At 38.4% G+C, this 23127-nt stretch overlaps 2 protein-coding genes across 6 annotated transcripts in view; one reads left to right on the forward strand and one right to left on the reverse strand.

Moving 5' to 3' along the window:
- Window positions 1-23127, forward strand: part of GDPD4 (glycerophosphodiester phosphodiesterase domain containing 4) — a 177888-nt gene that overhangs the window by 9040 nt on the left and 145721 nt on the right. For 3 of the 5 annotated variants that reach the window (XM_032357924.1, XM_032357920.1, XM_032357921.1), the window contains exon 3: window positions 1773-1876. In XM_032357924.1, coding sequence (XP_032213815.1) covers window positions 1773-1876 — 104 coding nt within the window. Of the gene's footprint in view, window positions 1-1772; window positions 1877-2246; window positions 2401-23127 lie in introns of all 5 variants that reach the window. The other 2 variants (XM_032357925.1, XM_032357922.1) reach the window with 1 other exon arrangement.
- Window positions 12748-13684, reverse strand: LOC116598699 (transcription initiation factor TFIID subunit 9-like). Its single transcript, XM_032357926.1, has one exon. The coding sequence runs from the start codon at window positions 13545-13547 to the stop codon at window positions 12750-12752; it is 798 nt and encodes a 265-aa protein (XP_032213817.1). The 5' UTR covers window positions 13548-13684; the 3' UTR covers window positions 12748-12749.

Raw genomic sequence — 23127 nt, forward strand, 5'->3', positions numbered from 1 at the left:
ACCCTGGGATCACGACCTGAGTTAAAGGCAGAGGCTTTAACCCATCGAGCCACCCAGGTGCCTCTATCTGATAGATTTTTAAAAGTCCATGTAAGATTTAGTAGAGTGTAAGTTCTGAGTCAAAGATCCTGTGTTCTTCACCCTCCTACACTCAGAAAGTGCATCTTGATAGCTGTAATGTCTCTCATCTTTTTAGAACACAGTTTCTACATTTTTCATTTTATTTCTTTGTTTTTGCTTTTCCCAGTAATGCCATAATTTAGTCAGGGCAGGGATTATTCTGTCCAGTGTCAACTGATTAAATGTAGTGTCCCAAAGAGGCAGAATTCTTTTTCAGGTGATAAGGAAGTGTTAAGATTATAACTCAGATAGCAACCCAAACCTAACATTCCCAGGAAGGATTTGGCAACGTCTGGTATGACTGGTTTATGATGTGACTTTCAGTGAAGGGGGTTGTCTTCAGGGCTTTTTGAACACCTCCTCTAGGAAGATATCCTCCACCTTGGCTTTAGGTTCAGAGATCTGGGCAGTGTCCCTGCCACTTCTTGGTTGTGTGACCGTGAGCCAATTACTTTACCTCTCTGAGCTTTGGTTCTTCTGCAAAATAAGATTAAGAATACCTAATTTATATGGCCATATTGAAAAAGAAATCAAATGAAGATAGTTTATGAAATTTCTAGCATTGTATTGGCACAAGGTAGCTACTCAAAAAAAAAAAAAAAAAAAAAAAAAGCTTTATTCCCTAACCTGTCCCTTGTCCCCCAAATTTGGGTAGGTCAGTGACTAAATGAACCAGTGAGTGATGATTGAATGAATTACTCAATGAATGAGTCAGCAAACGAATGTTTGGTAGATGGAGGGGAGGATGAAAGCAGCAGATGATTGGTAAGAGCCAGCTGCATTTAAGAAATGGTGCTAGAAAAGAGAAGAAAAAAAAAAAACTGTGCTAGAGTCATAGGGTAGCTCTATTTTTAATTTCTTAAGGAATCTCCACACTGTTTTCCAAAGTGGCTCCACCAACTTATATTTCTACCAACACTGTAAGAGGGTTCCCCTTTCTCCATATTCTCTCCAACAAACGTCGTTTACTGTCTTGTTGATTTTGGCCGTTCTAACTGAGGTGGTATCTCAATGCTGAGTGAAGTAAGTCAAGCAGAGAAAGTCAATTATCATATGGTTTCACTTACTTGTGGAGCATAAGGAATAACATTGAGGACATTAGGAGAAGGAAAGGAAAAATGAATTGGGGGAAATTGGAGGGGGAGACAAACCGTGAGAGACTGTGGACTCTGAGAAACAAACTGAAGGTTTTAGAGGGAAGAGGGTAGGGGGTTGGCTGAGCCTGGTGGTGGGTATTAAGGAGGGCACATATTGCATGGAGCACTGGGTGTGTTGCATAAATAATGAATCTTGGAACACTGAAAAAATAAAATCAATACAAATAAGTTTTTAAGTAGTTAAAAAAAAGAAACTGGAAACTGCTAGATATTGGCAGGATGGAGGTGTGTAACTGAAGTTCCTATTCCTCAGAGAAGAAACTGTCTCACTGAATACAAACAGATAAACATGTAATTGCAGTTAAGTGTAATACATGTTCTAAATAAGCTTATACAAAATTCCATAGGGGTAAAGAGACTACAGTGGTCACTCCAGCCTCCTGAGGATAATGCATGGCATTGCAACTCTGCAGAACTTTGACAAGTGTATATAGACACTGCTGAGGTAACATGGATACATGGAACTAATTTATACTTTTTTCTTTCTCTTCCCAGAGAGAGAAGTTATTTTACCCATTTCTGATTACTTCATTTTTGCTGTCTTTGATTTTGCTGTTTGTGTGGATAGAAACTTCGAATGAGTACTTTGGCTTTGACTGGTGAGTTTCATGTTTTGTATTTTCATTTCTATAGGGGCTCTTTGGTTTGTGGACGACCTGAATTGTACCTCAGGCTGAAAAGATTGGGTGGCATAAGAGGGAGGATCACAAAATTGGTCTTTCGACAGTGGCTGGGTGAGAGGCCTGACTCTGGCTTGGAGGAAGGATGCTCAGCACCACCACTTGTGATGCTAACCGTCCACATTGAGACTGAATCTGGTGCAGTGGGAAGCTATTCCAGACTCTCTGAAACCTTGTTCCTCAGTCTTTTTGTCTGGGCTACTGATGCCTACACTTGGTCTTCATGATCTCTGTCCATGAACCCTCATGTCTCTGCCTCACCTCTGGCCTCTGCCTCTTCTGTCCCCAGGGAGCTTCCTAGGACTCTGAACACAGAAATGGGTGTCCTTCTGGGCATCCTTTCCTGGCCAAATTCTTCATCCTGGACTGCTCCCAGCAATTCCAGTTTCTCTGGCCTGATGATTGCAAACTTACCCACTATTTGGTATTTGGCTGAGAAAGGGGTATGTTTGGATATGAGGCTTTTTAAATTTTTTAAATGGAATACAATTAAGCTTTACTATAATAGAAGTAAAATGTGTTTTGTTTTGTTTTGTTTGAAGAGGGGGTGGAGAGAGAGAGAAAATCATAAGCAGGCTACACACACACACAGCCTGGGACTTGATCTCATAACCCTGAAATCATGTCCTGAGCCAAAATCAAGAGTTGAACACTTAACCGACTGAGCCACCCAGGCACCCCTGGTTTATTATTTTAAATATAAAAATTTGAAAAATATAGAAATCTGCTTTGTCTTATTCTTGAGTGACAATCACTCGTTGGTATATTTCCCAGCATTTTTTTCTACACTTGTTTTTATATTATTGCATTTATACCATACAGAACATGTAATTTTGTTTTTCCTTTTCATTTAAGATAGTAAGAAAGATTTTGACAAATTACTAATAACTGAGTATCATTTAAAATGGTTGCAAAATATTTCATGACATGAGGATGCTGTAATACACTTAAACACTTATTATTATGCATTATGTTTCCAATTTTTTTGTTTTTATGAAATAGGAGTGCAGAGAAAGCTTTGTATTCTGACATAGGTCTTAGACTAGATTTCCACAAGTAGTGTTATTGAGTCAAGAAGAATAAATATTTGTAGTATTCATTATGCCTGTTGCTGAAGTACTTACTCAAAAGAAGGTAGTGATTTTCATTCATGACAGATATATGAGAGTTTCTGGGTTTTGTTTGTTTGTTTGTTTTAGTGAGAGAGAGAGCACACATGTGTGTGTGTTTGCCTGAGTGGAGGTGGCCAAGTTGGGACTCAGTCTCATGACCCTGAGGTCATGACCTGAGCCTAGATCAAGAGTTGGATGCTCAATCAAGGAGCCCTGAGAGTTTCTATTATAACCTGTGGTTGATAACATTAACCGTTCTTATTTTGAATAATTTTTGTTAATTTTCTAGATAGGATTTGTTTTGTTTTAATTTAATCATTAAGTGCTAAAACTTGTGTAATTCATTTTCTTTTTAGAAATACACACACACACCCCACATATCTTTTATAAATTCATCTACCAGTAGACTCTTAGGTTGTTTCCGTGTCTTGGCTGTTGTAAATAATGCTACAAAGCTTATGGGGGTTACATATCTTTTTGAGTTAATGTTTTCATTTCCTTTGGATAAATACCCAGACGTGGAATTGCTGAATTGTATGGTAGTTCTATTCTTAATTTTTTTGAGGAAGCTTCATACTGTTACCACAGTGGCTGTGCCAGTTTATATTCCCACCAGCAGTGCACAAGTGTTATCCTTTCTCTATATCCTCACCAACACTTTTTTTAAAAAGAGATTTTTATTTGAGAGAGTGAAAGAGAGTGAGCTTGAGCAGGGGGAGGGGCAGAGGGAGAAGCAGTTTCTGAACAAGAAGCCAGATGCAGGGCTTGATACCAGGACCCTGGGGTCATGACCTGAGCCAAAGGCAAACGTTTAACTTACTTGAGCCACCCAGGTGCCACAACACTTTGTTTTTAAATTGAGGTTTAATTGACACACAACATTATGTTAATTTTAGGTATACAACACATTTGTTTCATGTTTGTATATATTGCAAAATAATCATCACATAAGCCTAGTTAACATCTGTCACCATACATAGTTGCAAACTTTTTTTCTTATGAGGAGATCTTTTAAAATTTACTCTCTTAGCAACTTTCAGATGTACAATACAGTATTATTAATTATAGTTACCATGTTGTGAGTTATATCCCCATGACTTATTTATTTTATGACTGGAAATTTGTACCTTTTGACTCCCTGCACACATTTTGCCTTCCTACTGCCCCCTGCCTCTGGCAACCACCAGTCTGTTCTTTGTATATGTGAGCTTGATTTTTGTTTTTTGTTTTGTTTTATTTTTTTAAGATTTCACATATAAATGAGATTATATGCTGTCTGTCTTTCTCTGACTTGTTTCACTTAGCATAATACTCTCAGGGTTCATCCATGTTGCACATAGCAAGATTTCATTCTTTTTTATGGCCGAATAATATTCCATTATGTATATATACCACATTTTTCTTTATTAATCCATTGATGGACACTAAGTTTCCATATATTGGCCATTAGGAATAATGCACTGAAGATAGGGATGCATATGTCTTCTTGAATTAGTGTTTTTATTTTCTTTGGATAAATACCTTAAAGTGGAATTGGTAGGTCACATGTTATTTCCATTTTTAATTTTTTGAGGAACTTCCATATTGTTTTCCAGAGTGGGTGCACCAGTTTGGATTCCCACCAACAGTGCACAAAGGTTTCCTTTTTCTCCACATCCTCACGCATTTGTTACCTTGGCTTTTGGTGATAGCCATTCTAACAGGTCTCATTGTGGTTTTGATTTGTGTTTGCTTGATGATTAATGATATTGAACCCATTTTCATGCATCTGTTGGCCTGAATGTCTTTAGGAAAAATGTCTGCTCAGATCCTCTACCCTTTTTTTAAAATGCATTTTTAATTTATTAATTATTTTTATTAACATACAATGTATTATTTGCCCCAGGGGTACAGGTCTCTGAGTCATCAGGCTTACACACTTCACAGTACTTACATATCTCTGCCTTTTTTTTTTTTTTTAAAGATTTTAAAAATTTATTTATTTGAAAGACAGAGATCACAAGCAGGCAGAAAGGCAGGCAGAGAGAGAGGAAGGGAAGCAGGCTCCCGCCCAGCAGAGAGCCCGATGCGGGGCTCGATCCCAGGACCCTGGGATCATGACCTAAGCCGAAGGCAGAGGCTTTACCCACTGAGCCACCCAGGCGCCCCTCTCTGCTCTTTTTTAACTGGATTGCTTATTTGCTCTTGAATCATAGGAGTTTTTATGTATTTTGAGTATTAGAATATGATTTGCTAATATTTTCTTTCTTTTGGTAGTTTGCCTTTTTTTTTTTTTTAAGATTTTATTTATTTATTTGACATAGAGAGAAATCACAAGTAGGCAAAGAGAGAGGGGAAAGCAAGTCTCCCTGTGGAGCAGAGAGCCTGATGTGGGGCTTGATCATGACCTGAGCCGAAGGCATAGGCTTAACCCAGTGAGCCAACCAGGTGCCCCAAGCAGTTTGCCTTTTCATTTTGTTGATGGTTTGCTTTGCAGAAGCTTTTTATTTTGATGTAGTCCCACTTGTTTGTTTTTAAAATCTTTTAGGCCTGTTTTCATTATGAATTATTTTTATTTTTCTAATTTATTTTTTCAATGTGACTTATTTTTAAAGTTCTTGTGCTTTTTATTTCCCATCTTCTGCCTTTCTCTGCCCTACTTGTCCTCTCTCTCATGAATGCCAGTGGGATGTCATGTTTTAGTTTGATTTTCTTGGGCTCTCTCTATTTAAAAAAAAAATTATTTGGAAATGACTGTAGGTTCACAGGAAGTGGAAAAGAAATGTACAGGGAGGTCCTGTGCACTCTTTACCCAGCTTCACGTAATATTAGCATCTTGTAAAACTGTTGCATGATATTAAAACCAGAAAATTGACATTGGCAAAACCTGTGGATCTTATTCATATTTCACTGGATTGACTTTTAAAAATAGCAAATAACTACGTTGATAAGCAACAGTTATGATCACAGTAAAAATTCAAATTCACCTTGGCTGTGTATTTTGGCATGGGTCTGTGTATGCATTTTTGTGTATTCATGTCTGAACACATACACACATTTGCATATATGTGCGTGTATGAGAGAAAGAAAAAACTCTGGCTCTATCCATATCATGGGACTGTTTTGAGGAACAAATGGCAGAGTCTCATTTAAATACCACTGTTCACAAACTGCAAAATAATAAATAAAAAGTATTTTATTGTAGTAGATGACTATCCTTTTCTCTAGGAAAAATGTTTCAGTAGTGTACACAGTAAGTGAAGCATACTTAACTGTGTAAGAGGGGAGCATGTGTGTGTGTTGGGGGTTAGTATATAGGAGTCTTAGCAAAATCCCATTCAAAGATGTAGAATTACAGAGTCAGGAGGGATCTTGGAGCCAACTGTCCCAATTCTCTACATTGTACACATATTTGAAAATATTCTTTCCAGGTGGTCTTCTAATCTCTGATTAAAACTTCAAGTGGTTTTAACATACTGTTTTGTGTTTCAGTCTTTCCCTACTTAGAGAGCTCTAAGTGTTTACCAACTCTTTATTATAATAAGCTGAAGTCTGCTTTCCCTCCGACTTTTTTTTTAAACTTAATTTCTTTTCAGTGTAACAGAATTCATTGCTTATGCACCACACCCAGTGTTCCATGTAATATGTGCCCTCCATAATAGCACCACCAGGCCCCCCCCAACCTCCCACCCCCTGCCCCTCCAATACCCTCAGATTGTTTTTCAGAATCCATAGTCTCTCGTGGTTCATCTCCCCCTCCAATTTCCCTCAACTCCCTTCTCAATTATCATATGGTTTCCCTCTGACTTTTACTAACTGGTCTTGGGTTGGCCATCTGGCACCTCACCCAGTGTAGGACAACTGGAGACAGCCATCTTTCCCCTAAATATTCTCTATCCTAAACAACTCAAGCATTTCACATGTTCATTGTATACAAGAATGTTCATCTCTGGGTGAGCTTATTGTTCTTCACAAGAATGGAATCAGGATTGGAGCACAATGGGGTGTGAACTGGACCAATCTCCTTCTATGTCTGTGTACTTGTATTAATAGCCCCTACACTCATATTAACACAGTTCCCCCCATCTTGGCTCATATTCTTCTTTTTTTTCCCTATCCATTGAGGGTTTTTTTTTTTTTTGGTTTGTTGGTTTTATTGATGTGTAGTTGACACACATTAGTTTCATATGATTCGACAGCTCTGTATGCATTGTTCACCACAAGTATAGCTATCATCGACCACCATACAGTGCTATTGCGATACCATTGACTGTATTCCATATGCTGTAACTTTTATGTACCTTATCATGTGCCTGTTGTTCGATATGTCTTTTTTTGGAAAAATGTCTGTTTAGATCCTCTGCCTATTTCTAATTGGATTATTTATTTGCTATTGAATTGTATGAGTTCTTTATGTATATTGGATACTAACCACTTACTCAGGTATATGTTTTGCAAATATTTTGTCCCTTTTTGTAGGTTTCCTTTTCATTTTGTTGATGGTTTCCTTTGCTGGGCAGAAGCTTTTTAGTTTGATGTAGTCCCACTTGTCTGTTTTGTTGCCTTTTGCTTTTGGTGTCAAATCCAAAAAAACTGTCACTCAGATGGATGTCAAGGAAGTTAAGCTTATGTTTCTTCAGGAGTTTTATGATTTCAAGTTTTACATTCAAATCTTTAATAATCCATTTTGAGTTGATTTTTATGTATGGTATAGTAGAGTGCTACTGATTCATTCTTTTGCATGTGGCTACCCAGTTTATGGAAGAGACCACCCTTTCCTCATTGTATATTCTTGGTTTTTGTATTCTTTGCCATAAATTAATTGACCATGTATATACATGGGCTATTTATTCTGTTCCATTGATCTATGTGTCTGTTTTCAATGCTAGTACCATACTGATTTGATTGCTATGGATTTGTAAACAGTCTGAAATCAGGGAGTGTGATGCTTCCAGCTTTGTACTTTATCCATATTGCTTTGGCTGTCCAAGGTCTTTTGTAGTTCTATAAAAAAAATTAGGATTATTTGTTCCATTTCTGTGAAAAATGCCTTTGGAATTTTGATAGGGATTGAACTGAATCTACAGATGGCTTTGGGTGATATGGGAATTTTAATAATATTCTTTAATATTCTTCACGAATGTGAGATATCTTTCCATTTATTTGTGTCTTCAGTTTCTTTAATGTATTGCCTTTTTCAGTACATAGATCTTTCTCCTCCTTGGTTAAATTTATTCCTAGGTATTCTATTGTTATTGATGCTAATGTAAGTGGAATTTTTTTTCTTTATTTCTTTTTTAAAATTTTTTTAATTTTTTATTTTTTATAAACATATAATATATTTTTATCCCCAGGGGTACAGGTCTGTGAATCGCCCGGTATACACACTTCACAGCACTCACCAAAGCACATACCCTCCCCAATGTTCATAACCTCCTCCCACTCCCAACCCCCCTCCCCCCAGCAACCCTCTGTTTTGTGAGATTAAGAGTCACTTATGGTTTGTCTCCCTCTCAATCCCATCTTGTTTCATTTATTCTTCTCCTATCCCCTTAAGCCCCCATGTTGCATCACCACTTCCTCATATCAGGGAGATCATATGATAGTTGTCTTTCTCCACTTGACTTATTTCGCTAAGCATGATACGCTCTAGTTCCATCCATGTCGTCGCAAATGGCATGATTTCATTTCTTTTGATGGCTGCATAGTATTCCATTGTGTATATATACCACCTCTTCTTTATCCATTCATCTGTTGATGGACATCTAGGTTCTTTCCATACTTTGGCTATTGTGGACATTGCTGCTATAAACATTCAGGTGCACGTGCCCCTTCAGATCACTACATTTGTATCTTTGGGATAAATACCCAGTAGTGCAATTGCTGGGTCATAGGGTAGTTCTATTTTCAACATTTTGAGGAACCTTCAAGCTGTTTTCCAGAGTGGCTGCACCAGCTTGCATTCCCACCAACAGTGTAGGAGGGTTCCCCTTTCTCCGCATCCTCGCCAGCATCTGTCATTTCCTGACTTGTTAATTTTAGCCATTCTGACTGGTGTGAGGTGATATCTCATTGTGGTTTTGATTTGTATTTCCCTGATGCTGAGTGATATGGAGCACTTTTTCATGTGTCTGTTGGCCATCTGGATGTCTTTGCAGAAATGTCTGTTTATGTCCTCTGCCCCTTTCTTGATTGGATTATTTGTTCTTTGGGTGTTGAGTTTGCTAAGTTCTTTATAGATTTTGGACACTAGCCCTTTATCTGATATATCATTTGCAAATATCTTCTCCCATTCTGTCAGTTGTCTTTTGGTTTTGTTAACTGTTTCCTTTACTGTGCAAAAGCTTTTGATCTTGATAAAATCCCAATAGTTCATTTTTGCCCTTGCTTCCCATGCCTTTGGCGATGTTCCTAGGAAGATGTTGCTGCGGTTGAGGTCGAAGAGGTTGGTGCCTGTGTTCTCCTCAAGGATTTTGATGGAGTCCTTTCTCACATTGAGGTCCTTCATCCATTTTGAGTCTATTTTCATGTGTGGTGTAAAGAAATGGTCCAATTTCATTTTTCTGCATGTGGCTGTCCAATTTTCCCAACACCATTTATTGAGGAGGCTGTCTTTTTTCCATTGGACATTCTTTCCTGCTTTGTCGAAGATTAGTTGACCATAGAGTTGAGAGTCTATATCTGGGCTCTCTGTTCTGTTCCATTGATATGTGTGTGTTTTTGTGCCAGTACCATGCTGTCTTGATGATGACAGCTTTTTAATAGAGCTTGAAGTCTGGAATTGTGATGCCACCAACTTTCGCTTTCTTTTTCAACATTCCTTTGGCTATTCGAGGTCTTTTCTGGTTCCATATAAATTTTAGGATTATTTGTTCCATTTATTTGAAAAAAATGGATGGTATTTTGATAGGAATTGCATTAAATGTGTAGATTGCTTTAGGTAGCATAGACATTTTCACAATATTTTTTCTTCCAATCCAGGAGCATGGAACACTTTTCCATTTCTTTGTGTCTTCCTCAATTTCTTTCATGAGTACTTTATAGTTTTCTGAGTATAGATTCTTTGCCTCTTTGATTAGGTTTATTCCTAGGTATCTTATGGTTTTGGGTGCAATTGTAAATAGGATTGACTCCTTAATTTCTCTTTCTTCTGTCTTGTTGTTGGTGTAGAGAAATGCAACTGATTTCTGTGCATTGATTTTATATCCTGCCACTTTACTGAATTCCTGTACAAGTTCTAGCAGTTTTGGAGTGGAGTCTTTTGGGTGTTCCACATATAGTATCATATCATCTGCAAAGAGTGATAGTTTGACTTCTTCTTTGCCAATTTGGATGCCTTTAATTTCCTTTTGTTGTCTGATTGCTGAGGCTAGGACTTCTAGTACTATGTTGAATAGCAGTGGTGATAATGGACATCCCTGCCGTGTTCCTGACCTTAGCGGAAAAGCTTTCAGTGTTTCTCCATTGAGAATGATATTTGCGGTGGGTTTTTCATAAATGGCTTTGATAATATTGAGGTATGTGCCCTCTGTCCCTACACTTGGAAGAGTTTTGATCAGGAAGGGATGCTGTACTTTGTCAAATGCTTTTTCAGTATCTATTGAGAGTATCATATGGTTCTTGTTCTTTCTTTTATTGATGTGTTGTATCACATTGACTGATTTGCGGATGTTGAACCAACCTTGCAGCCCTGGAATAAATCCCACTTGGTCGTGGTAAATAATCGTTTTAATGTACTGTTGAATCCTATTGGCTAGTATTTTGGTAAGAATTTTCACATCTGTGTTCATCAAGGATATTGGTCTATAGCTCTCTTTTTTGATGGGATCCTTGTCTGGTTTTGGGATCAAGGTGATGTTGGCTTCATAAAATGAGTTTGGAAGTTTTCCTTCCATTTCTACTTTTTGGAACAGTTTCAGGAGAATAGGAATTAGTTCTTCTTTAAAGTTTGGTAGAATTCCCCAGGAAGCCATCTGGCCCTGGGCTTTTGTTTGGAGATTTTAAATGACTGTTTCAATCTCCTTACTGGTTATGGGTCTGTTCAGGCTTTCTATTTCTTCCTGGTTCAGTTGTGGTAATTTATATGTTTCTCGGAATATATGCATTTCTTCCAGATTGTCAAATTTGTTGGTGTAGAGTTGCTCATAGTATGTTCTTATAATTGTTTGTATTTCTTTGGTATTAGTTGTGATCTCTCTTCTTCCATTCATGATTTTATTTATTTGGGTCCTTTCTCTTTTCTTTTTGATAAGTCTGGCCAGGGGTTTATCAATTTTATTAATTCTTTCAAAGAACCAGCTCCTAGTTTCGTTGATTTGTTCTATTGTTATTTTTTTGGTTTCTATTTCATTGATTTCTGCTCTGATCTTTATGATTTCTCTTCTCCTGCTGGGTTTAGGGTTTCTTTCTTGTTCTTTCTCCAGTTCCTTTAGGTGTAGGGTTAGGTTGTGTACTTGAGATCTTTCTTGTTTCTTGAGAAAGGCTTATACCGCTATATATTTTCCTCTCAGGACTGCCTTAATTGTGTCCCACAGATTTTGAATCGTTGTGTTTTCATTATCATTTGTTGCCATGATTTTTTTCAATTATTCTTTAATTTCCTGGTTGATCCATTCATTTGTTTAGAAGAATGCTGTTTAGTCTCCATGTATTTGGGTTCTTTCCAAACTTCCTCGTGTGATTGAGTTCTAGCTTCAGAGCATTGTGGTCTGAAAATATGCAGGGAATGATCCCAATCTTTTATACCGGTTGAGTCCTGATTTAGGACCGAGGATGTGATCTATTCTGGAGAATGTTCCATGTGCACTAGAGAAGAATGTGTATTCTGTTGCTTTGGGATGAAATGTTCTGAATATATCTGTGATGTCCATCTGGTCGAGTGTGTCATTTAAGGCCTTTATTTCCTTGTTGATCTTTTGCTTGGATGATCTGTCCATTTCAGTGAGGGGAGTGTTAAAGTCCCCTAGTATTATTGTATTATTGTTGATGTGTTTCTTTGATTTTTGTTATTAATTGGTTTATATAGTTGGCTTCTCCCACGTTGGGAGCATAGGCATTAAAAATTGTTAGATCTTCTTGTTGGACAGACCCTTTGAGTATGATATAGTGTCCTTCCTCATCTCTTATAGTCTTTGGCTTAAAATCTAATTGATATGCTATAAGGATTGCCACTCCTGCTTTCTTCTGATGTCCATTAGCATGGTAAATTCTTTTCCATCCCCTCACTTTAAATCTGGAGGTGTCTTCAGACTTAAAATGTGTTTCTTGTAGACAACATATAGATGGGTTTTGTTTTTTTATCCATTCTGATACCCTGTGTCTTTTGATTGGGGCATTTAGCCCATTAACATTCAGGGTAACTATTGAGAGATATAAATTTAGTGCCATTGTATTGCCTGTAAGGTGACTGTTACTATATATTGTCTCTGTTTCTTTCTGATCTACCACTTGTAGGCTCTCTCTTTGCTTAGAGGACCACTTTCAATATTTCCTGTAGAGCTGGTTTGGTGTTTGCAAATTCTTTCAGTTTTTGTTTGTCCTGGAAGCTTTTTTTTTTTTTTCAATCGGAAAGGATAACTATATTTACTCATTAAATAGCATTTAAGTTTTCTACAACACAACTTGAAAATACCCAGCATGCACGTTTAATCTAGTACAATGGATTCAAGACCAAGTATACATGTTACAAGCATCAAACTGGATTACAAATTATCATAGTCATCATCGTCATCATCATCGTCATCATCATCATCTTCTCGTTTTCTTTTCATTGCATTTGATGATTCATTGGCAGTATTTTGTGATGACACCATGTTAGTGGTAATAAGAATGTTTTTGGACCCAATTAATGATGGATTAATCAGAACATTCTGAACTGCGGATGTTGCAGGAATTGATGCTTTTACAGTTGGGGACTGTGAAGTGGGCATCTGTACTGTAAACCTTTGCCCTGTGAGGGACATTGGAGTCCCTACTTTAGTTGACACAGACATGGTCTGTGGGGTTGGTGTGCCAAGAGTGGGAGTACTTGGTCTGCTAGTAACTGAACCAACACTTAACCGTGGAACTGTTATTCTTCCCGCAGAGGTAGATGCCTTTTTTTGTAAAGACTTAAGCCTATAGTTTGGAGCAGTCAAGCAGTATCTCTCAGGTGGCAACCTGGGGCCTGAATATGGCTTGATTAATGGCAAAGGAGTTTGATTTCTTTGCCTTGCAATATCTAATAAAAAATCTCTTGGGGGAGGAGAGGTAAAAGACTGATCAGCACGACACTGGATGGCCAATCGCACATCATCTGCATCAACAGTAGCTTTCTTAGCATGGCTGGAATAAATTTTTGCATCATCTAGAATTGTGGTCACATATCGGAAGGCAAACTCCAACATCTGATTTATAACTCTTGGCTCATATTCTGTAATCCCCATATCCTTCAGGATTTGTGCCATCATCTGTGCATCTTTCGGCATGCTCTTGGGAGAAGCCATCTTGCCAGACTCCATGATATCCGTTGATCAGACTTCTCGAGCTAAATCACCCACATTAATGTATTTCAGTCCTGATCTTGATGCAAGTTCTTTGCCTAGCGTGGTTTTTCCAACCCCTGGTGTACCGGTGAGCAGGATGTTCGGAAGCAACATCGTCCTGGAAGCTTTTAATCTCTCCTTCTATTTTCAATGATAGCCTAGCTGGATATAGTATTCTTGGCTGCATGTTTTTCTCATTTAGTGCTCTGAATATATCATGCCAGCTCTTTCTGGCCTGCCAGGTCTCTGTGGATAAGTCTGCTGCCAATCTAATATTTTTACCATTGTATGTTACAGACTTCTTTTCCCGGGCTGCTTTCAGGATTTTCTCTTTCTCACTAAGGCTTCTAAATTTTACTATTAGGTGACAGGGTGTGGGCCTATTCTTATTGATTTTGAGGGGTGTTCTCTGAACCTCCTGAATTTTGATGCTTGTTCCCTTTGCCATATTGGGGAAATTCTCCCCAGTAATTCTCTCCAGTATACCTTCTGCTCCCCTCTCTCTTTCTTCTTCTTCTGGAATCCCAATTATTCCTATGTTTTGTCTTATGGTGTCACTTATCTCTTGAATTCTCCCCTTGTGGTCCAGTAGCTGTTTGTCCCTCTTTTGCTCAGCTTCTTTATTCTCTGTCATTTGGTCTTCTATATTGCTAATTCTTTCTTCTGCCTCACTTATCCCAGCAGTGAGAGCCTCCATTTTTGATTGCACCTCATTAATAGCTTTTTTATTTCAACTTGGTTAGATTTTAGTTCTTTTATTTCTCCAGAAAGGGCTTTTATATCTCCTGAGAGGGTTTCTCTAATATCTTCCATGCCTTTTTCGAGCCCAGCTAGAACCTTGAGAATTATCATTCTGAACTCCAGATCTGACATATTACCAATATCTGTATTGATTAGGTCCCTAGCCTTCGGTACTGCCTCTTATTCTTTTTTTGTGGTGAGTTTTTCCACCTTGTCATTTTGTACAGATAAGAGTATATGAAGGAGCAAGTAGAATACTAAAAGGGTGGCAACAACCGCAGGGACATATGCTTTAACCAAATCAGAAGAGATCCCAAATTGTGAGGGGGGAGAAAGGGGATAAAAAGAGGTTCAGAAAGAAAGAAAGAAAGAAAAAAAGGAGAAAGAAAAGAATTAAAAAAAGAAAATGAATAAAGAAAACTATAAAAAAGAAAAAAAAATATATATATTAGATAGACTAGTTAAAAAACGTTAAAAAAGAAAAGGGTAAAAGTTAAAATTTTTGGCAAAAGAAGAGAAAAAAAAATGAAAAAGAAAAAAAAATTAAATTAACTGCAAGAATCATAGGGCGAAAGCCATGAGTTCCATGCTTTGCTTTCTCCTCCTCTGGAATTCTGCTGCTCTCCTTGGTATTGTAACTTCACTCCTTGGTAGGTGAACTTGGTCTTGGCTGGATTTCTTGTTGATCTTCTGGGGGAGGGGCCTGGTGTAGTGATTCTCAAGTGTCTTTGCCCCAGGCGGAATTGCACCGCCCTTACTAGGGGCTGGGCTGAGTAATCCGCTGGGGTTTGCTTTCAGAAGCTTTTGTTCCCCGAGCACTTTCCGTAGAGTTCCGGAGGACGGGAATACAAATGGAGGCCTCCTGGTCTCCAGCCTGGAGGAGCTGAGAGCCCAGGGCCCCACTCCTCAGAGCGTCCAGCAACTCCCGTCTGCCTGACCTCCAGCCCCGCTCGGAGCTCACCAAGCCTGCGACCGTTTCAAGGTAACCCCGAGCTTTGAGCTCACTGTCAGCTCTGTCTCTGTAGCCGGCTTCCCTGTTCTAATGCCTGTAAGCTCTGCGACACTCAGACACCCCCAATCCTTCTGTGACCCCTGGGACCTGAGGCCACGCTGACCCTGCGTGGGCTTCACCCCGGTTTAGCCTCTGGAGCGATATACCTCAGCGGTACAGACTTTTAAAAGTCTTAATTTTGTGCTCCGTTGCTCTGCCACTTGCTGGGAGCCAGCCCCTCCTCCCGGGGTCTATCTTCCTGTCGCTTTGGATTCACGTCTCCGCCAGTCCTACCTTTCAGAAAGTAGTTGTTTTTCTGTTTCCAGAATTGCTGTTCTTCTTCTCTTCGATCTGCTGATGGATTTGTAGGTATTTGCAATCTTTAGGTAAGCTATCTAGCTGATCTGCTAGCTGAAGTAGTCTCAGCCTGCTACTTCTCCGCCATCTTGACTCCTCCCCCCCTTCTTTATTTCTTTTTCAAATAATTCATTATTAGTGTACAGTAATGCTATTGATTTTTGAGTGTTGATTTTTGTCTCCTGCAACTTAACTGAATTTCCTAATCGGATATAACTGTTTTTTGGTGGCATCTTTAGGATTTTCTCTATATAAAAATCATGAAACCTGCAAATGGAGACAATCATTTACATTCCAATTCTGATGCCTTTTATTTATTTATTTTTTCTTGCCTAATGGCTCTGGCTAGGACTTTCAATACTACGTTAAATAGGAGTGGTGAGAGTGTGCACCCTTGTCTTATTTTTGATTTTAGAGGAAAAGCATTCAACCTTTCATTTACTTTCACAGCCTTTCACAATTGAGTAAGATATTCACTGTAGACTTGTCATATGTGTCCTTTATTATGTTGAGGTAGAACACCTCTATATTTTATTTGTTGAGAGTTTTTTCTTTCCAAGTTTTTATTTAAATTCCGGTTAACATAGTGTGAATTTAGTTTCAGATGTAGAATGTAGTGATTAAACACTTACATACAATATTGATGCTCATCGCAGCAAGTACCCTCCTTAATCCCCATCACCCATTTAACGTTGTCTTCACACCTTCCCTCTGGTAACCATCAATTTGTTCTCTATAGTCAAGAGTCTGTTTCTTGGTTTTTCTCTTGAGAGTTTTTAATCATGAAAAGGTATTTAATTTTGTTAAATGTTCTTTTTTCATCTATAGAGATTATCAAATGATTTTTGTTTTTAATCCTATTAATGTAGTGTATCACATTTATTAGTTTATGTATCTTGAACCATCCTTGCATCATGGGGATGAATCCCACTTGATAGTGGTTTATGATCTTTTTAATGTGGTACTGAATTTGGCTTGCTAATTTTTTGTTGTGAATTTCTGCATTTATGTTCATCAGGGATATTGGCCTGTAGTTTTCTTTTCTTTTAATTCTTTTTTTAAAAGATTTTATTTTATTTTATTTGACAGAGAGAGAGATCACAAGTAGGCAGAGAGTCAGGCAGAGAGAGAAGGGGAAGCAGGCTCCCTGCCGAGCAGAGAGCCCGATGCAGGGCTTGATCCCAGGACACTGAGATCATGACCTGAGCCGAAGGCAGCGGCTTAATCCGTTGAGCCACCCAGGGACCCCTAATTCTTTATTTAAATTCTATTTAGTTAACATATACTGTATTATTAGTTTCAAGGGTAGAAATTAGCAATTCACCAATTTTTTCTTGTAGTATCCTGTAGTTTTCTTGTAGTATCCTTACTTGGCTTTGGTGTCAGGTTAATTATTTTTTTGTAAAATGAATTTGGGAGTGTTCTTTCCTCCTCAGTTTCTGGAAGACTTTGAGAAGGATTAGTAATTCTCTAAATATTTGGTAAAATTCACCAGCAAAACAATCTGGCCCCAGGATTTTCTTTGTTGGAAAGTTTTTGATTACTGATTTAGTCTCCTCACTCAGTATCAGTCTGTTTAGATTTTCTATTTCTTCATGATTCATTTTTGGTAGATTGTATGTTTCTAGGAATTTACCTATTTCTTCTAGGTTGTCTAGTTTGTTGGCATATAGTTGGTCATAGAAGTTGCTTATGATCCTTTTTATTTCTGTGGTAATCAGTTGGAGTGTCCACATTTCCATTTGTAATTTTATTTATTTGGGTCCTCTCTTTCTTCCTTGGTCAGTCTTGCTACAGGTTTGTTGGTTTTGTTTACTTTTTCAAAGAGTCAGCTTTTAATTTTGTTAATCTTTTCTGTTGTTTGCCTGTTCTCTGTTTTACTCATTTACAAAATAAATTGGCCCTTGAATGAAGGGAAGGCCTTGCAGGACCTTGCTACACAACCAAAAGAATATACTGTCAGTCTTCCTCATAGTTTTCCCTCCAAAGAATCTCTGGTCATTTACCAAGGTGGTTGTGCATGGGGTTGTACTTTTGGGGGTATTAATGGACATTGGTGCTGAATCGATGTGAATTTCTGGAGATTTTAAAAACACCACTGACTTACTAGTCAGAATAAGGCTTTCAGATGACAGGTAATGGATGGCACTTTGGCTCATGTCCATCTGAACAGTGGGTCTAGTGTGTCCCCAGACCTACTTTGTGGTTATTTCACTAGTTCTGGAATGTATAGTTGGAATAAACATACTCAGCAGCAAGCAGAATTCTCACTAAAACTCCATCATCAAATGGAAGTTGTATATATGAGTGCATTCCCACAAGTTCTAATGCCATAAATAAGTTTCGTGGGCAATTTTCCCTTGCTACTATAGCAGATTACTACCAATTGGGTGGCATAAAACAATATGCGTTCATTATCTCATAGTTCTGTAGGTCAGAAGTCAGACATACTCAGCTGGGTACTCTGCTTAGGATCTTATAATGCTGAAATCAAGGTGCCAGCTGGCCTGATATTTTATCTGTAGTTCTGAGTGAGAATACACTTAGAGATTTTTTCAAGTTATTGGCAGAATCCGTGTATTTCTGGAGTTGTAAGAATGAAGTCCCCTTTCTTTGGCGGTTGTCAGATGGAAGTGTTCTCACCTGCTAGAGGCCAGTGCATTCTTTAGCTTGTGGCCTTCTCTATCTTCAAACCTAACAACTGGGTGTAAAGTCCTTCTCACACTGCAAATTTCTCGGAGTTCTTTTTCATCTCCCTTTCTCTTATGTCCTCATCTTCTGATTTTAAGAGTTCATGTAATTATACTGGATTTACCCAGATAAACCAGGTTAATCTCCCTATTTTATTTTATTTTATTTTTTTATTAACATATAATGTATTATTGTTTCAGGGCTACTGGTCTGTAAATCAACAGTCTTACACAATTCACAGCACTCACCATAGCATTAGTCTCCCCATTGTCCATCACCGAATCACCCCATCCTTCCCTCCCTCCTCCCCTCCAGCAACACTCAGTTTGTTTCCTGAATTAAGAGTCTCTTATGATTTGTTTCCCTCTCTGGTTTCATCTTGTTTCATTTTTCACCTCTCTTCCCCTATGATTCTCTGTCTTGTGTCAAATTCTTCATATCAGTGAGATCATATAATTGTCTTTCTCTGATTTACTTACTTCACTTAGCATAATACCTTCTAGTTCCATCCATGTTGTTGTGAATGACAAGATTTTTTTGATGACTCCATAATATTCATATATATTTATATATACACACTACATCTTCTTTACCCATTCATCTGTTGATGGATATCTAGGCTCATTCCATAGTTTGGCTGTTGTGGACATTGTTGTTAAAAACATTGGGATGCAGTTACCCCTTCAGATCACTACCTTTGTATCTTTGGTGTAAATGCCCAGTAGTGCAGTTTCTAGGTTGCAGGAAAGCTCTATTTTTAGCTTTTGGAAGAACCTAGATTCCATTTTCCAGGTGGCTGCACCAGCTTGCATTCCCACCAACAATGTAGGAGGGTTCCCCTTTCTTGACATCCTCACCAACATCTGTCATTTCCTGACTTGCTAATTTCTGACTGGTGTGAGGTGGTCTCTCACTCTGGTTTTGATTTGTATTTCCATGATGCTGAGTGATGTTGAGCACTTTTTCATGTGTTTCTTGGCCATTTGGATGTCCTCGTTGCAGAAATACCTGTTCATGTCTCCTGCCCATTTCTTGATTGGATATTTGTTCCTTGGGTATTGAATTTGATAAGTTCTTTACAGATTTTGGATACTACCCCTTTCTCTGCTATGTCATTTGCAAATATCTTCTCCCATCCTGCGAGTTGTCTTTTCGTTTTGTTGACTGTTTCCTTTGCTGCACAAAAGCCTTTGATCTTGATGAAGACCCAGGAGTTCATTTTTGCTTTTGATTCCCTTGCCTCTGGAGATGTGTCTAAGCAAGAAGTTGCTGTGGTTGAGGTCAGAAAGGTTGCTGCCAGTGTTCTCTTCTAGGATTTTGATGGATACCTGCCTTACATTTAGGTCTTTCGTGCATTTTGAGTTTATCTTTGTGTACCGTGGGAGAAAGTTGTCTAGGTTCATTCTCCTACACATGGGTGTCCAATTTTCCCAACACCATTTGTTGAAGAGACTGTGTTTTTTCCATTGGACGTTCCTTCCTGCCTTGTCGGAAGAGTAGTTGACCATAGAGTTGAGGGTCCATTTCTGGGCTCTCTATTCTGTTCCATTGATCTGTGTGTCTGTTTTTGTGCCAGTATCGTACTGTCTTGATGATTACAGCTTTGTAATAGAGCTTAAAGTCTGGAATGTGATGCCGCTACCTTTAGTTTCTTTCTCAGCATTCCTCTGGCTATTCGGGGACTTTTCTGGTTCCGTATAAATTTTAGGATTATTTGTTCCATTTCTTTGGAAACAGTTGATGGTATTTTGATAGGGATTGCATTAAATGTGTAGTAGATTGCTTTCAGTAGCACAGACATTTTCACAATATTTGTTCTTCCGATCCATGAGCATGGACCGTTTTTCCATTTCTTTGTGTCTTCCTCAGTTTCTTTCATGAGTACTCTATATTTTTCTGAGTACAGATTCTTGGCCTCTTTGATTAGGTTTATTCCTAGATGTCTTAAGGTTTTGGGTGCAATTGTGAATGGGATTGACTCTTTAATTTCTCTTTCTTCTGTCTTGCTATATAAAAATACAACTAATTTCTGTGCATTGATTTTATATCCTGACACTTTACTGAATTCCTGTATGAGTTCTAGCAGTGTTGGAGTGGAGTCTTTTGGGTTTTCCATATGAAGTATCATATCATCTACAAAGAGTTTTGACTTCTTCTTTGCGAATTTGGATGATTTTATTTCTTTTTGTTGTCTGATTTCTGAGGCTAGGACTTCTAGTACTATGTTGAATAGCAGTGGTGATAGTGGACATCCCTGCCGCATTCCTAACCTTAGGGGAAAAGCTCTCCGTTTCCCCCACTGAGAATGATTTTTGCTGTGGGTTTTTCATAGATGGCTTTGATGATATTGAGGTATGTACCCTCTATCCCTACACTGTGCAGAGTTTTGATCAAGAAAGGATGCTGTACTTTGTCAAATGCTTTCTCAGCATCTATTGAGAGTATCGTATGGTTCTTGTTCTTTCTTTCATTAATGAATTGAATCACATTGACTGATTTGCAGATATTGAACCAATGTTGAAGCCCAGGAATAAATCCCACTTGGTTGTGGTGCATAATCCTTTTAAGGTACTATTGGATCCCATTGACTAGTATTTTGATGAGAATTTTTGGATCCATGTTCATCAGGGATATTGGTCTGTAATTGTCTTTTTTGATGGGGTCTTTGTCTGGTTTTGGGATCATGGTAATGCTGGCCTCATAAAATGAGTTTGGGAGTTTCCCTTCCATTTCTGTTTTTTTGGAACAGTTTCAGGAGAATAAGTAATAATTCTTCTTTAAATGTTTGGCAGAATTCCTCTGGGAAGCTGTCTGGCGTTGGACTCTTGTTTTTTGGGAGATTTTTGATGACTGCTTCAATCTCTTTACTAATTATGGGTCTGCTCAGGTTTTCTATTTCTTCCTGGTTCAGTTTTGGTAGCTTATACGTCACTAGGAATGCAACCATTTCTTCCAGATGGTCTAACTTGCTGGTGTATAGTTGCTTGTGGTATGTTCTTGTAATTGTTTGTCTTTCTTTGGTGTTGGTTGTGATCTCTCCTATTTCATTCATGATTTTATTAATTTGGGTCCTTTCTCTTTCTCTTTTGGTAAGTCTGGCCAGGGGTTTATCAGTTGTATTAATTCATTCACAGAACCAGCTCCTAGTTCCGTTCCTCTGTTCTACTGTTCTTTTGGCTTCTCGTTCACTGATTTCTGCTCTGATGTTTATTCTTTCTCTTCTCCTGCTGGGTTTAGGCTTTCTTTGCTGTTCTTTCTCTAGCTTCCTTAGGTGTTGGGTTAGGTCGTGTATTTGAGACCTTTCTAGTTTCTTGAGAAAGGCTTGTATGGCTATATACATTCCTCTTAGGACCGCTTTTGCTGTATCCCACAGATTTTGAACAGTTGTGTTTTCATTTTCATTTGTTTCCATGATTTTTTTCAATTCTTCTTTAATTTCCTCATTGACTCATTCATTCTTTAGTAGGATGCTCTTTAGCCTCCATGTATTTGTGTTCTTTCCAACTTTCCTCTTGTGATTGAGTTCTAGTTTCAGAGCATGGTGGTCTGAAAATAAGCAGGGAATGATCCCAGTCTTTTGGTGTTGGTTGAGACCTGATTTGTGACCCAAGATGTGATCTCTTCTGGAGAATGTTCCATGAGCACTAGAGAAGAATGTGTATTCTCTTGCTTTTGGTTGGAGTGTTCTGAATGTATCTGTGATGTCCATCTGGTCCAGTGTGTCATTCAAAGCCTTTATGTCCTTGCTGACCTTTTGCTTAGATGATCTGTCCATTTCAGTGAGGGGGGGCTGTTAACAGGGTCCCCTGTTAATTACTGTATTATTGTCAATGTGTTTCTTTGATTTTGTTATTAATAGGTTTATGTAAGTGGCAGCTCACATGTTAGGGGCATAGATATTTAAAATTGTTAGATCTTCATGTCGTATGGACCCTTTAAGTATGACATAGTGTTCTTTCTCAACTCTTCTTATCATCTTTGGCTTCAGATCTAATTTGTCTGATAAAAAGATTGCCACCCCATCTTTCTTTTGATGTCCGTTAGCATGGTAAATGGTTTTCCACCCCCCTCCCTCTCAATCTGGAGGTGTCTTTGGATCTAAAATGAGCCTCTTGCAGACAGTGTATTGTTGGCTCTTTTTTTTTTTTTTAAATCCATTCTGACACCCTGTGTTTTTTGATTGGGACCTTTAGCCCATTTACATTCAGGGTACCTATTGAGAGATATGAATTTGGTGCTATGGTATTGCCTGTAAGGTGACTGTTAAGTGTATATTGTCTCTGTTCCTTTCTGGTCTGTTACTTTTAGGCTTTCTCTTTGCTTAGAGGATCCCTTTCAATATTTCCTGTAGGGCTGGTTTTGTGTTTGCAAAGTCTTTTAGTTTTTGTTTGTCCTGGAAGCTTTTTCTCTCTCTCCTTCTATTTTCAGTGATAGCCTCGCTGGATATAGTATTCTTGGCTGCATATTTTTTTCCTTTAGTGCTCTGAATATATCATGCCAGTCCCTTCTGGCCTGCCAGATCTCTGTGGATAGGTCTGCTGCCAATCTAATATTTCTGCCATTGTATGTTACAGACGTCTTGCCCCAAGCTGCTTTCAGGATTTTCTCTTTGTCTGTGAGACTTGTAAGTTTTACTGTTAGATGATGGGGTGTGGACCTATTTTTATTGATTTTGAGGGGGTGTTGTCTGTGCCTCCAAGATTTTGATGTCTGTTACCTCCCCACATGAGTGCTATAATTTGCTCCAGTATACCTTCAGGCCTTCTCTCTCTTTCT

This window comes from Mustela erminea, chromosome 9 (genome assembly GCF_009829155.1).
Source record: "Mustela erminea isolate mMusErm1 chromosome 9, mMusErm1.Pri, whole genome shotgun sequence".
In the NCBI taxonomy this organism is placed as follows: Eukaryota; Metazoa; Chordata; class Mammalia; order Carnivora; family Mustelidae; genus Mustela; species Mustela erminea.